Source organism: Bos grunniens, chromosome 14 (assembly GCF_055505025.1).
Source record: "Bos grunniens cultivar Pamir isolate PY7600 chromosome 14, Bosgru_T2T1.0, whole genome shotgun sequence".
In the NCBI taxonomy this organism is placed as follows: Eukaryota; Metazoa; Chordata; class Mammalia; order Artiodactyla; family Bovidae; genus Bos; species Bos grunniens.
In genome coordinates, this window is record NC_141178.1 from 69,252,515 (window position 1) to 69,266,871 (window position 14,357).

At 46.5% G+C, this 14,357-nt stretch overlaps 3 protein-coding genes across 4 annotated transcripts in view; 1 reads left to right on the plus strand and 2 right to left on the minus strand.

The window, feature by feature from the left end:
• The window catches only part of LOC147359629 (uncharacterized), a 675,420-nt gene that overhangs the window by 366,097 nt on the left and 294,966 nt on the right, over positions 1 to 14,357 (minus strand). The gene's annotated exons all lie outside the window — the stretch shown is intronic.
• LOC147359635 (uncharacterized) overlaps positions 1 to 14,357 on the plus strand; it is a 63,840-nt gene that overhangs the window by 21,507 nt on the left and 27,976 nt on the right. The window lies entirely within an intron of this gene.
• The window catches only part of LOC147359637 (uncharacterized), a 37,635-nt gene continuing 30,906 nt past the window's right edge, over positions 7,629 to 14,357 (minus strand). Inside the window, exon 2 of the mRNA XM_086337234.1 lies at positions 7,629 to 13,367. Coding sequence (XP_086193360.1) covers positions 8,773 to 9,555 — 783 coding nt within the window. The 5' untranslated portion in view covers positions 9,556 to 13,367 and the 3' untranslated portion in view covers positions 7,629 to 8,772. The remainder of the gene's footprint in view (positions 13,368 to 14,357) is intronic.

Consider the following 14,357-nt stretch of genomic DNA (forward strand, 5'->3'; position numbering starts at 1 on the left):
AAAATGTCTATTCTAATTCTATCTGTCCACTAATTCCTAGAATGAGCAAAGAATTAATTTCTTATTGTCACTGTTTTGTATACCCAATGAATCTGAGCACTAGTCTCTAGGAATCTGGACTCTGTCTTACTTTCTAAATTGTGTACATGTACGTTTATTTTCTAATCTTTTTGTCATCACAAAGTTTTTAAAAAAACACACACAAAAATCATTGGTATATTGATTTGAGTTTTATCTGGTCTTTTATGCACAAATTTCACACGTGGTAAAAAAGTCAGTCTTGACTCTTCAACATGTAATGAAATTTTAAAGATTCTTTTAGCAAGCAATCTGAATGCAAGATTCTTTGACATTTTTTATTATTGTTTCCCTTGAACTATCTTTTTGATGTTTTTTAAATGTGGTAAAAGACACATAATAGAAAATGTATTAATATCATCTGAAACATTTTGAAGTGTGCAGTTCAGTAGTGTTAATTATATTCTCATTGTTATGCAACCAATCTTCAGAAATCTATAGTCGTGCAAAACTGAAATTCCATCACCATTAAACAGCAATTCTCCATGTCTCCTTCTGCCTAGCTCCTAGAAACCACCACTGTGACATTTTCTTTTCTTTCTTTCTTATTTATTTTTTTTTACTCTTTAACCATACTACAAAGCATGTGGGATCTTAGTTCCCTGACCAGGGGTTGAACCAATGCTCCCTGCTGTGGAAGGGCAGAGTCTCAACCATTGGACTGCTAGGGAAGTTCCCATTATATTTTCTGTGTGTCTGATTTGAGTGCCTGGATACTTGCTGTAAATGTAATCAAACACACAGCATTTATCTTTTTGTTACTGGATTGTTGCTGCTAAGTCACTTCAGTCGTGTCCGACTCTGTGCAGCCCCGTAGACAGCAGCCCACCAGGCTCCCCTGTCCCTGGGATTCTCCAGGCAAGAATACTGGAGTGGGTTGCCATTTCCTTCTCCAATGCGTGACAGTGAAAAGTGAAAGTGAAGTTGCTCAGTTGTGTCTGACTCTTAGCGACCCCTTGGACTGTAGCCCACTAGGCTCCTCCATCCATGGGATTTTCCAGGCAAGAGTACTGGACTGGGTTGCCATTTCCTTCTCCGTGTTACTGGATTATTTTAGTATTCTGTCCTTTTGGTTTGTACAGGTTATAACACATGTCAGAACTTTTTTTTTTTTATGGCGAATACTATTCTGTTATATGTTTACATCAGATTTAGTTTATCCATTCATCTATCAGTGGACCTTTGAGTTGCTTCCACCTTTGGGCTTCTGTGAGTAGTGCTGCTAGGAACACGGGTGTACAAGCATCTCTTCAAGACCACGCTTTCAATTCTTCTGAGCATATTCCAAATGTAGACTTGGTGGACCATACAGAAATTTAATTTTTAAATTTTTTAGGAACCACCATGCTCTTTCATGGTGACTACGCTATTTTACATTCCTATAAATAGTGCAAAAGGGGAGTTGTCTGGTGGTCCAGTGGTTAGGAATCTGTTTGCCAGTGCAGGGGACACGAGTTCAACCCCTGGTCTGGGGAGATTTCAGATTCTGTGGGGCAGTGAAGCCTGTGGGCCACAGTTACTGGGCCTGTGTGCTCTAAAGCCCATATACTGCAACTGCTGAGGCCACACACTGCATCCAGAGAGTTTCCTCCACTTGTGGCGACTAGAGAAAGCCCGTATCCAGCAGCAAAGACCCAGTGCCGCCATAAAGAAATAAATATCAACATAGTGCACAGAGATTTCCTTTTTTTAGCATCCTTGTCAACAGGTGTTCCTTTTTCTTTCATTTCTTTTTTCTTTTTATAGCAGCTACTTCAGTGGGTATGAGCTGGATGTGTCACTGTGGTTTTGATTTGCATTTCCCTGTTGACTGGAGAAGTGGTACATCTTTTCATGTGCCTATTGGCCATTCTATATGTTCTTTGGAGAAACTTCTTTCAAATCCTTTAGTCATTTTTTATTAATGTTCTTTTTGTTTCTGTTGTTGTTAAATCTTAGAAATTGCCCTTATATTCTATATTTTAACTCATTGTCAGATACATGGTTTGCAAATGTTTCCTTCCATTCCTTGAGTTGTCTTTTCACTATTGATTGGGTCCTTGATGCACAAAAGTTTTACATTTTGGTGTAGTCCAGTTTATCTCTTTTAACTTTGTTTGTCTATGCTTTCGGTGTCATGTCTTATGGAGTTGAGACCATGCTACACTAAAATATGACACCTTGGCATATTTTATATTTTAAGTTGAAGGACTCTGAGAAAACAGCAGAAGTAGGAAGGTTACTTTGTCCCTCTGCTCACCCTTCACCCCTGACGTAGGTCATAATACTCTTAAGTTAGAAGTGCTTTCCCTATAGAAGCAAAGGTGTGTCCTCATCGCCAAAGACAAAAGGATGCCAGAAAGACTCCAAATAGGTCTTGCTAAGTTTCCCCCAGTATACTACACTCCCCTCATGCTCCTTGGCCTATTATATTTCTTCCTGAATATCCACCCTACATCAAACACTCAGGCTTCACTGTTTCTTCAGATCTTGGTTTTCTTATGAAGGCTCCCATGTTTCTTAAGACTTATGTTAATAAATTTATATGCTTTCTCCTATTAGTCTGTGTTGGTCAATTTGATTTTCAGAGTTAGCCAAGGATCCTGAAAAGGTGGAGTAAAAAAAATATTACCCCAAATTTCTAAGAAATCACAATGGAATATGTCATGAAGCTTTTCTTCTTTGTTTTCTTCTAAGACTTTTCTAGATAGACGTCTTGCATTTATATCTTTGATGCATTTTCAGTTCTTTTTGTCTATAGTGTAAGGTAAGGGTACAACTTGTTCTTTTGCATGTGGATATCTAGTTTTCCCACAACTGTTTGCTGAAAAATTTTTTTTTTTCCCCCATTGAATGGTCATAGCTTCCTTATCAGGAATCATTTGGCTATGATTGTGAGGGTTTATTTCTGGGCTCTTTATTCTATTCCATTGTTCTGTCTGTATTTATACACATACCACACTGTTTTGATTACAATAGCGTTGTGATAAGCTTGAAATCAGAAAGTGTGAGACATTTAACCTTGTACTTTTTCAAGATTATTTTGGCTGTAGAAGCTCTCAGCTTTACCATTATGGCACAGTTATAAAGAGGGCAAAATTTGCAAAACATACGTGAGGATTCATCATTTTTTTTCTAAGTCTCCTAATTTTTTGATACTCAAGCAATTTTTGTGAAGTCTTTCAAGTCACCATTCTGTCATCAGCCTTGTAAATTTATCTTCATTTGTTCACGAGAGTAACTCTTCCATACAAGTGCTTTTCTAAGTATCTGAACTGTGTTTTGACATCATGAAATCCTGCATCATTTGCAAGAAGTGCAGTTCTGTTCTGAAATAGATTTGCTCTTGTGTTTCATAGTGCAAACAGTTGTTTACATGTACTAACCAGTGAATGCTACCTCACTTGTCTCAATGCATTAGGGGATCTTTGTGTTAAGTAGGGAGGTATGTGAACTGGAGACTAAGTTTTATAAATTGTCAGTTGTGTAGTGAATATTTTGTACAGAATTAAACTGTGAATTTGGGGTTTCTGATGGTAAATAATCAGATAAAGGTAAGTTGTCATTGTTAAGTCCACGAGAATAGGTGTGTTCTTCAGAGTAAATGCTTTGTGAGAAGTGGAAAGAAAACCAAAGTACACATGAGGCCCCTGACTTTTAGAGTTGAGGACAAAAATATTGAATGTTCCTGGGTGGGAGAATGAATTTTCAAAGAATTATGAGTAGAATTTGACTAATTAAATGAAAACAGATATTAAATAAAAATGTTCAGCTTAGTTTCTCAGGAAGACTGATTAGGGAGGAAAGAGAAGCATGGGATGTGGTGTAATTCTGTAAGGAAGAAAGAGGGCAAGAGGCTGATAGACGGAAAGGGAACTTGGGTTTCAATTTCTTTTAAAATAAAATGAGAGGTAAGAGATGTGTCTCCCATTGGGCTCACATTGTCACACATGTTCTTATTTTTGTGTGCAGATTTTTTGCAGAGAGACAGTTAGAGACCATACAAAGCTTCTCAGTTTTGAATTTATATTGAACACTAGAGTGTCGCCATGTTTCCTGTCCCATGAACTACTCCTGCAGGGCTTTTGTCAGAGCTGGCATCCACCCACATTGACGTTAGTTAGTAACAGCTGAGAGTACTTCCCCTTGGCTGCTACTGCTGCTAAGTCGCTTCAGTCATGTCCGACTCTGTGCGAACCCATAGATGGCAGCCCACCAGGCTCTGCTGTCCCTGGGATTCCCCAGGCAAGATTACTGGAGTGGGTTGCCATTTCCTTCTCCAGTGAATGAAAGTGAAAAGTGAAAGTGAAGTTGCTTAGTCGTGTCCAACTCTCCGAGACCCCATGGACTGTAGTCTGCCAGGCTCCTCCGTCCATGGGATTTTCCAGGCAAGAGTACTGGATTTCCCAGGCAAGAATATTTCCAGGCAATTACCATTGCCTTCTCCAATTTCCCCTTGGAACTATCTGCAATTTAATGAGGGATTCTAGACATTTCATAGAAGTACACACACACACACACACAAGGTATAAATATATAATGGTGGCCTTTCCAGCGTATCTATAAAGTCATATTGTTTTATTCATTCTCTACCCATTTCTATTAATGGTGTTTACTGAGTTGTGTGCTAGTCACAGTGTTATACTTAGAACACAAAAATAAACAAGTCCTTAGAAGAAGTTTGCTATGTACATAGTTCTCAACAGGGAGGCATAAGAGTATTCTCTCCATGTTTGAGCATATCTGGGGGCAGTTTGATTTGTTCCAGTGACCTGGGGGACATTCTGTAATGTGGAAAGATTACTGTGGAAAGATTTTCCTAAAGAAGAATTATCCAGCCCTAAGCAGTGGTGTCTCCATTGATATCAACAAATGCTAGAAAAAGAATAAGTACTAGTGGCAGTGATTTATTATATACCATACTGTCTGAAACACCTTGGCTGCATTGTTTAATTTAAGCTCACCTTGTCACTTTGGAGTAACTACTATCTCCACTTTCATGAATGGCTGAAAGGAGACAGTCTTTCAAGGTTATGTTGCTAAGTTAACGGCAGGGCCAGTTTTTAAACAGTGTCCTAGATTAGACCCCAGAACCTACAATTTTAATAACTGGACCATAGAGCTTCTTAAGCTGAAGATAAAACGGAACCTGGAGATCATGCTCGAGCAATCCAGAGGGCACCTACTATGATTCAGTCATCTGTCTTCCTTAAACCTAGTACAAGGACTGCCAAAATGCCTTTCCTTTAACTGTCATTTTATTTAGTCTAATCTGTCTCATTTTTATAGACAAAGAAAATTGAGGTTCAGGAAGGTTACGTCCTTCTAATATGTGGCAGAGCTGAGATTAGAATCCAAGGAAAGTGGCCTAGCCGTTATGGAAAACAGTTACAATAATAAGCCCAAAAGTGAAAGATAACTCCCATATGATCTGGCATCCCCACTTCTGGGAAATAAGCCAAAGGAAATGAAATCAGTATGTTGAAGTGCTCTCTGTACCCCAGTGTTCATTGCAGCATTATTTGAAACTACCAAGAAATAGAAGAATCTGTGTCAATTGACAGATGAATAAAGGTGGATAACAAATCTATGGTGTGTGTGTATATATATATGTATGTGTGTATATATATATATATTCATATGTATTCTATATGTATATGTATGGTGGCATATTATTCAGCCATGAGAAAGAAGGAAATCCTCCCATTTGTGACAACATGGATGAAGCTTGAGGGCATATGCTAAGTGAGATACTTCAGATAAAGACAAATAGTGTATGATCTCACATGTATGTGGAATCTAAAAATGCCAAACTCTTGGAGGAATGTTTGTTGTTTGAGGAGGGAGGGGGTTGGGGAGGTATTGGTTGAAGGACATAAACATAAGATGACTAAGTTCTAGGGGTCTAATATATAGCATGGTGACTCTAATACCATAGAGAATTGTAATGTATACTTGAGAGTTGTTACCAGAGTAGATCTTACATGTTTTGACCACAAAAGGAAAGAAAAGGGTAATGATATGAGGTGGAAGATGTGTGAACTAACCTTATTATGGAAATTCTTCTATAGCATACTTTGTTGTTATTTAGTTGCTCAGTCATGCCTGACTCTTTGGAGACCCCATGGACTATCACCCATCCGGCTCCTCTGCCCATGGGATTTCCCCGGCAAGAATACTGGAGTGGATTGCCAGTTCCTTCTCCAGGGGACCTTCCTGACCCAGGGATTGAATACTCAGACCCATGTCTCCTGCATTGGCAGGAAGATTCTTTATGGCTGAGCTCCAGGGAAGCTCCAAAAAGGTACAGGACGTTGACACATTTTATTACTAGTGAGGTAGACTTTGACCATGTGTTTAGGGTGGTGTCTGTGAGGGTTCTCCAATGTAGATTTAAATTTTAACTTTGTAATTAATAAGCATCTTGTAGGGAGATACTCCCAAGGCTTTGTGAATTAGTGAGTTGGTTTTCAGGAAATATCCAAAATGAGCACATTTAACTCTGTGCGTATGAATGATGTATATCAGAGAAAGTGATGGCTGAAAGTGGTTATACTGTGAACGAATCTTAAAGTCCCTCATTTGAGATAGAAGGGTTCACCTAAAAGCCAGCTGAGAATGTCATCTCAGATGTGGGATGACCAGCAGCCCAGCCCATCTCCTCACCTCAGATTGCTTTATTTCTTCCTGACTGCCATTAGGATGTACCATGTATCCAGAGATCATTGCTCTCTGACTACGTTTGTGTTCGAGTAGAGGAAGAATCCATTCAAGTCTTCCTGTCCTTCCCACCCATTTAAAATAATTGTTGTTTGGTCTGTCGATGTCTCTCTTTCTCCCCATCTACAGTGAGAGATCTGTTTCACTAACTTGGCCCATGTTCCAGTCACCCATGTTTTCAGTGGCTCCTTGAACCAGGGAACCAGGGGTCGCTGACAAATCTAGTATTTTTGATAATCAGCCAGTCCCTGTAGTCAAACCCAAACATCAAAAAAATTAAGATGAAAAAGGGACTTCCCTGGTGGTCTAGCAGTTAAGACTTCACCTTCCAGCGCAGGGGACTGCAGGTTCAATCCCTGGTTGGGGAGCAAAGATTCCACATGCTTCCAGGCCAAAAAACCAGAATGTAAAACAGAAGCAATATTGTAACAAGTTCAATAGACTTTAAAAATGATCCACATCAAAAACATTTTGAAAACCTCATGCATCAGGGCCCTTCCCCATGGGAGAAGGTGAGAACCCAGCTCCTGCAGGACATTCAAGAAACTCATCAGCTTGGGGACCTGACCACACTGCACACCGGCTGGTTCACAGGACTTATTAGCCTATCCCAGACGTCCCGGTCCTATTAACACTGGCTGCAGGGATCAAAAGTTCCCTTTGACCCTTCTGAAAATATTAGGTAATGTCAGTGCAGGGGGATAATACACTCTTTCTGCATGTCTGCCCTGCAGTGCAGCAATTGTTGCTCTTGGGAATGATTGTGCTAATTCTTAGGTCATTAACACCAAGTACTAAATGACAACACACTTCTCTAACCAGAGAGAAGGCAAAACAGAGGATGATACATCTTTCTGGAGCATAAAGTTTATTAAGACTATGAAGAACCAAGGAGATGACAAGCATTATCCCCTCCCCCACCAACGTGAAAGACAGACGTGTGGGGGTTGGGGGACATGCCCCAGGGCACAGTCCAGTCTCTGAAGTTTCACCCAGCAGGGGAGGTGGGGCAGCCAGGCCAGGGTGGTGCCTCTTCTGGTTGCCCAGACCACTCCAGAGCATCCTCTGAGCTGGCCTGGGTTTTGGATAGGAGGCTTTCTTTTAGGCGGTGGAGGTGCTGGATTTGAATCCCATCATCCAGGTGGGAACTCGACCAGGTCCCATGGAGCTTGTCAGGTCATCCACTGTCTGTTTCTGGCGCCACTTTATTACTAGCTCTCTTGCTGGGCAGCCCACAGCAAAGATATTTAAATATACGTCTCCAGATACTCCCAGCCAACCCCTTCTTTTTCTAGGTGAGGCCAGAGGGAGTGACAGGGGACATATCCTCGGGGTGCCCAACAAGGGTGGTGCTTCCTGCATCAGGCACCTCTGGGAGGCAGTGAGTTCCTTCAGGGACTTTCCGCTGATGTCATGGGTGCCATTGGTGTTGCAGGTGTCACAGGTGGTGTGGTTGTCCTGTGTGCCGTGGGTTCTGTGAATGTTGTGGGTGACGTGGGTGCCACGGGTGACACTGGTGTCATGGGTGCCCCTGGTGTGATGTGTGTCACAGTTGCCATGGGTGCCATCTGTGTCGCTGGCACCCCTGGTGTCACGGGTGACGTTAGTAGCATGAGTATCCTGGGTGCTGTGGTCACCACTGGTGTCACGGGTGCCTCTGTTGTCACAGGTATCTCGGTTGCCATGGTGTCATGTACGTTGCAGGCCCCCGTGGTGTCCTGGGTGCTCAGGGCGTCATAGGTGTGGCTGGTGTCACGGGTGCCCCTTGTGTCATGGGTGCCCCTTGTGTCATGGGTGCCACAGGCGTCATGGGTGAGGCTGGTGCTGCTGGTATCATAGCTGTCATGGGTTCACTGGGTTCACTGGCGTCACGGGCATCATAGAAGTCATCTATGATGCTGGTGTCACGGGTGAGGCAGGTGTCACTGGTGACGCAGGTGTCACAGATGACACGGGTGTCATCTATGTTACAGGCCCCAGTGGTGTCCTGGGTGCTCAGGGCATCATAGGTGAGGCTCGTGTCACGGGTGCCCCTTGTGTCATGGGTGCCCCTTGTGTCATGGGTGCCACAGGCGTCATGGGTGAGGCTGGTGCTGCTGGTATCATAGCTATCATGGGTTCACTGGCATCACGGGCATCATAGAAGTCATCGATGATGCTGGTGTCACGGGTGAAGCAGGTGTCACTGGTGACGCAGGTGTCACAGATGACACGGGTGTCATCTATGTTGCAGGCCCCAGTGGTGTCATGGGTGCTTAGGGCGTCATAGGTGAGGCTGGTATCCCAGGTATGGCGGGTGTCATGGGTGGTGCAGGTGTCACAGGTGAGGCTGGTACGTCTGGTATAACAGGTGTCGTAGGTGCTGATGGTGTCGCGGGCGTCTCTGGTTACACGGGCAACACTGGTATCACAGGTGTGGCTGCTGTCACGCCTGCCACAAGAGTCGCAGGTGAGCCTGGTCCTGCTCGTGTTGTGGCGGTCACCGGCGTGATCAGTGGCTCGGGCACAGCTGGCATCGTGGGTGTTGTGAGTGGAGGGGTCTGGGCTGGGGGTGACGGTCCTTGCCTCCGGGCAAGGTGGGGGAGTGGCAGGCTCTCTGGTCTTCTCCCTTGACTCCTGGTTCTCCTGCTGCTGAATGGTCTCCCAAAGCCAGGCGGGAATAAACATGGAAACCTCAGGGCTGACGGGAGGCGTACATTCTTGGCTGCTGACGTCGGAGGAAATGGCCGGCCTCACAATAATGTTGCGGGCCCTCACCTTGGGTTCATTCACGTGCATGCTGTCCCTACAACTGAGTACGTCTAAGCCCTGGATCTGGTCCCTCCACCAGCCAATATCGTCTCCACTGTTTCTGGTAATGGAATATACCAGTTGGGGAGACCTGTCTACCCCCTTAGAGGCCAAAGGCCGAGTGACGGAGGCGGAGGTCCGAGGCCCGGGAGGTATCACGGGTGGGAGTGCTCATCACAGGCTGACGGGAGTGGCTCCTCCTAGCCCATGTTCACCCATGAATGCTGCCAAACATCATCTAAAGTACCACTGTTGGTAGGATTGAGCGTTAGCATTTTTTCTGTTAAATCCGTTATCTCATTGGATAGATACTACTGCCCCCTAAAGCACACGCTGCCGCAGCTCCCAGAAACCTTGTCCCCCAAAGGGGAGGGATACAGTTGCCATGGTGTACAGGACGCCTCTGAGGCTCCACGCATCCACCTCTGGGGCTGTGTAAGGCATTCCCAGGAAGAGTTCTGGGGCTATGAACACGGGACTGCTGCAGAAAGTGTCTGGCTTCTTTCCTGGGGGCCACTGGTCGCTAAGGTCAAAGTGGAGATCTTGGTGGTGTTTTTGGTATCGAGGACGAGCTTGCCCGGCTTCAAGTCCCGGTGGCCCCTCGGCCCCTGGTGGCAGTGCTGCAGAGCCGAGACCAGCTGGCGGAATGGGCCTCGGGCCTCCCCATCCGTCTTGTGGCCTTTGGCCTCCAAGTGGGTGAACTCGTCTTCCCCGCTGAGGTACTGCCATACTATAAACAGAGTCTCCTCACTATCAATCAGTTCAAGGAGTTTCACAATATTCGGGTAGTTTACAATTCTCAGGCTGTTAACCTCTCAAAACAGTTCCTGGAGGCTGGAGAAGCTCTGATTTGTCTTGTGAATGTCCTTGATGGCTACCACTCCTATGGTCAGAACATGCCTGGCCAACTTCACTTTGACAGAGTGGCCTTCACCAATTGTGTGAAGGATCTCATAATTTTCAATATGAGCCGCCTTTTTAGCAGAGATGGCCACGAGGTCCTGCATCCCTACCTATACTAACTACGAGTCAGCTGTACTAATTACCTAACTATACTACCTATACCAGTAACTATACTAAGTACCACTAAGCCCTCACAAAGAATGCTAACTGTTCTAACAATACTGCGTATGCTGACAGTGCTATACATCTATTCTAATGCTCTCAACTATACTAAGAGTGCTAACACTAACTATACTAATGAACTGTTCACTAAACCACCTTAAGTCTGCAGCAAGTGAAGAACCAAGGTTTTGGCAATAACTATACCCTCCCCCACCACCATGAAAGGCAGAAGTGTGGGGAATGGGGGACATGCCCCACGGCACAGTCCAGTCACTGAAGTTTCACCCAGCAGGGGAGGAGGGGCAGCCAGGCCAGGGTGGTGCCTCTTCTGGTTGCACAGACCACCCCAGAGCATCCTCTGAGCTGGCCAGGGTTTTGGATAGGAGGCTTTCCTGAAGGTGGTGGAGGTGCTGGATTTGAATCCCATCATCCAGGTGGGAACATGACCAGGTCCCAGGGAGCTTGGCAGGTCATCCATTGGCTGTTTCTGGTATCACTTTAATATTAGCCCTCTTCCTGGGCAGGCCACAGCAAATATATTTAGAGAGACATCTCCAGATTCTCCCAGCCACCCCCCTCTTTTTCTGGTGAGGCCAGAGGGAGTGACTGGGGACATATCCTCGGGCTGCCCAACAAGGATGGAGCTTCCCACATCAGGCACCTCCGGGCGGCAGTGGGTTCCTTCAGGGACTTCACCGCTGATGTCATGGGTGCCATTGGTGTTGCAGGTGTCACAGGTGATGTGGTTGTCCTGTGTGCCATGGGTTCTGTGAGTGTTGTGGGCGATGCGTGTCCGCGGGTGACACTGGTGTCACGGGTGGGGCAGGTGTCACTGGTGACACTGGTGTCACAGGTATCTCGGTTGCCATGGGTGTCATGTATGTTGCAGTCCCCAGTGGTGTCCTGGTGCTCAGGGCATCATAGGTGACGCCGATGTCACAGGTGTGGCTGTTGTCAGGTCCCTCTTGTGTCATGGGTGCCACAGGCATCATGGGTGAGGCTGGTGCTGCTGGTATCATAGCTGTCATGGGTTCATTGGCGTCACGGGCTTCACTGAAGTCATGGATGATGCTGGTGTCACAGGTGAGGCAGGTGTCACGGGTGACACTGGTGTCACGGGTACTGTGGGTGCCACGGGTGACATCTGTGTTGCAGGCACCTGTGGTGTCCTAGGTGACTAGGGCGTCGCAGGTGAGGTTGGTGTCACGGGTGTGGCTGGTGAACACGGAAGCCCCTGATGTCACGGGTGCCGCTGGTGTCATGAGTTCCTGTGGTGTCCTGTGTGCTGCAGGTGTCACAGGCGAGGCTGATACCACTGGTTTCACAGCTGTCGCAGGTGCTGCTGGTGTCACGGGTGCCTCTGGTGTCACGGGTGCCTGTGGTGTCACGGGTGAGGCAGGTGTTACTGGTGATGCAGGTTATCGTGAGTGTCATGGGTGTCATCTATGTTGCAGGCCCCAGTGGTGTCCTGGGTGCCTAGGGCATCATAGGTGAGGCTGGTATCCCAGGTGTGGCTGGTGTCACGGGTGCTGCAGGCATCACAGGTGAGGCTGGTACCTCTGGTATCGCAGGTATCGGGCTGATGGTGTTGCAGGCGTCTCTGGCATCACAGGTAACGCTGGTATCACAGGTGTGGCTGCTGTCACGCCTGCCACAAGAGTCGCAGGTGAACCTGGTCCTGCACGTGTCGTGCCAGTCATTAGTGGGATCGGTGGCTTGGGCGCTGCCGGCATCGTGGGTGTTGTGAGTGGAGGGGCCTGGGCTGGGGGTGACAGTCCATGCCTCCGGGCAAGGTGGGGGAGTGGCAGGCTCTCTGGTCTTCTCCCTTGACTCCTGGTTCTCCTGCTGCTGAATGGTCTCCCAAAGCCAGGCGGGAATAAGCATGGAAACCTCAGGGCTGGCGGGAGGTGTATGTTCTCGGTTGCTGACATCGGAGGAAATGGCCGGCCTCACAATAATGTTGCGGGCCCTCACCTTGGGTTCACTCACGTGCATACTGTCCCTACAACTGAGTACGTCCAAGCCCTGGATCTGGTCCCTCTACCAGCCCATATCATCTCCACTGTTTCTGGTAATGGAATATATCAGTTGGGGAGACCTGTCTACCCCCTTAGAGGCCAAAGGCCGAGTGACGGAGGCGGAGGTCCGAGGCCCGGGAGGTATCACGGGTGGGAGTGCTCATCACAGGCTGGCGGGAGTGGCTCTTCCTGGCCCGTGTTCACCCATGGATGCTGCCAAACATCAACTAAAGTACCTCTGTTGGCAGGGATCAGCGTTAGCATTCTGTCTAGTAAATCTGTTATCTCATAGGATATGTATTTCGGCACCTGGTACTGCCCCCTAAGCACACACTGCTGCAGCTCCCAGAAATCTTGTCCTCTGAAGGGGAAGGATCCAGTTTCCATGTTGTACTGCTGAGGCTCCACACATCCTCCTCTGGCCTGTGTAAGGCATCCCCAGGAAGAGTTCTGGGGCCATGAACGCGGGACTGCCGCAGAAAGTGTCTGGCTTCTTTCCTGGGGGCCTCTGGTCACTAAGGCTGAAGTCGGAGATCTTGGCGTTGTTGTTGGCATCGAGGAGGAGGTTGCCCAGCTTGAAGTCCTGGTGCACCTTGCCCCCTTGTGGCAGTGCTGCAGAGCCGAGACCAGGTGGCGGATCGGGCCTCGAGCCTCCCCATCTGTCTCGTGGCCTTTGGCCTCCAACTGGGTGAACCTGTCTCCGCTGCTGAGGTACTCCTATAGTATAAACAGAGTCTCCTCAGTATCAATCACTTCCAGGAGTTTGACAGTATTCGGGTGGTTTAACATTCTCATGCTGTTAACCTCTCAAAACAGTTCCTGTAAGCTGGAGAAGCTCTGATTTGTCTTGTGAATGGCCTTGATCGATACCACTCCCCTGATCAGAACATGCTGGGCCAACTTCACTTTGGCAGTGTGGCCTTCACCAATTGTCTGAACTATCTCATAATTCTCAATATGAGCAATCTTGTTAGCGGAGATGGCCATGAGGTCCTGCATCCCTAACTATACTAACTACCACTGCTGCTGCTGCTGCTCAGTCGCTTCAGTCGTGTCCGACTCTGTGCGACCCCACAGAGGGCAGCCTACCAGGCTCCCCAGTCCCTGGGATTCTCCAGGCAACAACACTGGAGTGGGTTGCCATTTCCTTCTCCATTAACTACCACTGCTGCTGCTGCTCCTGCTGCTGAGTCGCGTCAGTTGTGACCGACTCTGTGCTACCCTATAGACGGCAGCCCACCGGGCTCCCCTGTCCCTGGGATTCTCCAGGCAAGAACACTGGAGTGGGTTGCCAGCTATACTAATTACCTAACTATACTAACTATACCACTAAGTATACTCACTACCACTAAGCCCTCACTAAGAATCCTAACTGTTCCAGCAATACTGCACATGCAAACAGTCCTATACAACTATATTAATGCTCACTACTGTGCTAACAGTGCTAACACTAACTATGCTAATCAAGTATTAACTATACGACCTTTTGCTAAGTATACCAGTGGTACTAACAGTGCTAACACAAACTATACTATCTATGCTAACAATATTATCTATGCCAAATATTCTAACTATATCAATGATACTCTCTCTACTAATACTAGCTGCACTAAAACAAAATAAGATAAAATGAGAAAATGAAGGGAAAAAATTGGAAAAAAAAAAACAAAAGAATGAGGAGAAACTAAAAATGAAAGAAGAAAATGA